The 1,095-nt window shown below is 69.2% G+C and overlaps 1 protein-coding gene across 1 annotated transcript; it reads right to left on the reverse strand.

Annotated features, from left to right (window-relative positions):
* Positions 1–6: 6 nt before the first annotated feature.
* On the reverse strand, positions 7–1,092 carry LOC118158209 (alpha-2B adrenergic receptor-like; the record flags this gene model as incomplete). Its single annotated transcript, XM_035312836.1, is given in 2 exon segments — positions 7–692; positions 694–1,092. Coding segments are annotated over 2 exon segments (951 nt in total), but the record flags the coding sequence as incomplete, so codon positions are not given.
* Positions 1,093–1,095: the final 3 nt, after the last annotated feature.

Here is a 1,095-nt window from a genome sequence, read left to right on the forward strand (position 1 = left end):
CCACCAGGACCGGCAGAGACAGCGAAGGTGAGAGGGGTGGAAGGAAGAGCAAAGCTCCCCGAAAACCGCGGCACGAACCCGTCGTAGCGTCGGGGGGCTGGGGGGGCAAGGTGCAGTGCCTCCGGGCGGGGGCGAGCCCCTCACCACGCCGTCCGGGCGCCGCGGCGGCAGAGGATGCGGCGGAAAGCCTTGCGGAAGTCCTGGTTGAAGACGGTGTAGATGACGGGGTTGAGGGAGCTGTTGCAGTAGCCGATCCAGAAGAAGAACTGGAAGACGCCCTCGGGCACCTTGCAGCGCCGGGGGCAGACGGCGCCCAGGCTGTAGAGGAAGAAGAAGGGGAACCAGCAGAGGACGAAGACGCCGATGACGACGGCCAGCACGAAGGTGAAGCGCTTCTCCCGGTTCGCCTGCGCCTTCCTCCGCCAGGGGCTGGGGCTCAGCGTGGGTGCCAGCACCACCCGCCCCGTCCCCGTGGCCAACGTGTCCCTGGGGCGCCCCACGGGCTGTGGGGACCCCTCGGACCCCTGGCCGGCCCCCGCTGTCGCCACCGCTGCCGCCGACGGCTCCTCGGGGCTGAGCAGCGAGGTCCTGTCTGCCGGCAGGGGATGGGGTCCCCGGGTGTCCCCATCGGTGGTGGGGGCGGCGTTTGGGGGCGCCGAACCCGAGGGGCTGGGGGCGGCGGGGGGGGCTCTGGCCGCGGCGGTGGCGGCGCTTGGCGATCAGGTAGATGCGCAGGTAGACGAGGATCATGATGAGGCAGGGGGCGAAGAAGGAGCCGATGCTGGAGGAGAGGATGTACCAGGCCTCCTCGTTGAGCTTGCACTGCGGCCGTCCGCCCGGCGCCGCCTTCTTCTCGCCCTTGTAGACCAGGGGCGGCAGGGAGATGACGGCGGCGATGGTCCAGACGATGAGGATGCTGCACTTGATGCGGCGCGGCGTCCGCTTGGCGTTGTACTCGATGGCGCGGCTGACGGACCAGTAGCGGTCCAGGCTGATGGCGCAGAGGTGCACGATGGACGAGGTGCAGAAGAGCACGTCCAAGGCCAGGTAGATCTCGCACCACGTCTTCTGGAAGTACCAGTAGCCCAGCAGCTC

Source organism: Oxyura jamaicensis (genome assembly GCF_011077185.1).
Source record: "Oxyura jamaicensis isolate SHBP4307 breed ruddy duck chromosome 22 unlocalized genomic scaffold, BPBGC_Ojam_1.0 oxy22_random_OJ68524, whole genome shotgun sequence".
Lineage (NCBI taxonomy): Eukaryota > Metazoa > Chordata > Aves > Anseriformes > Anatidae > Oxyura > Oxyura jamaicensis.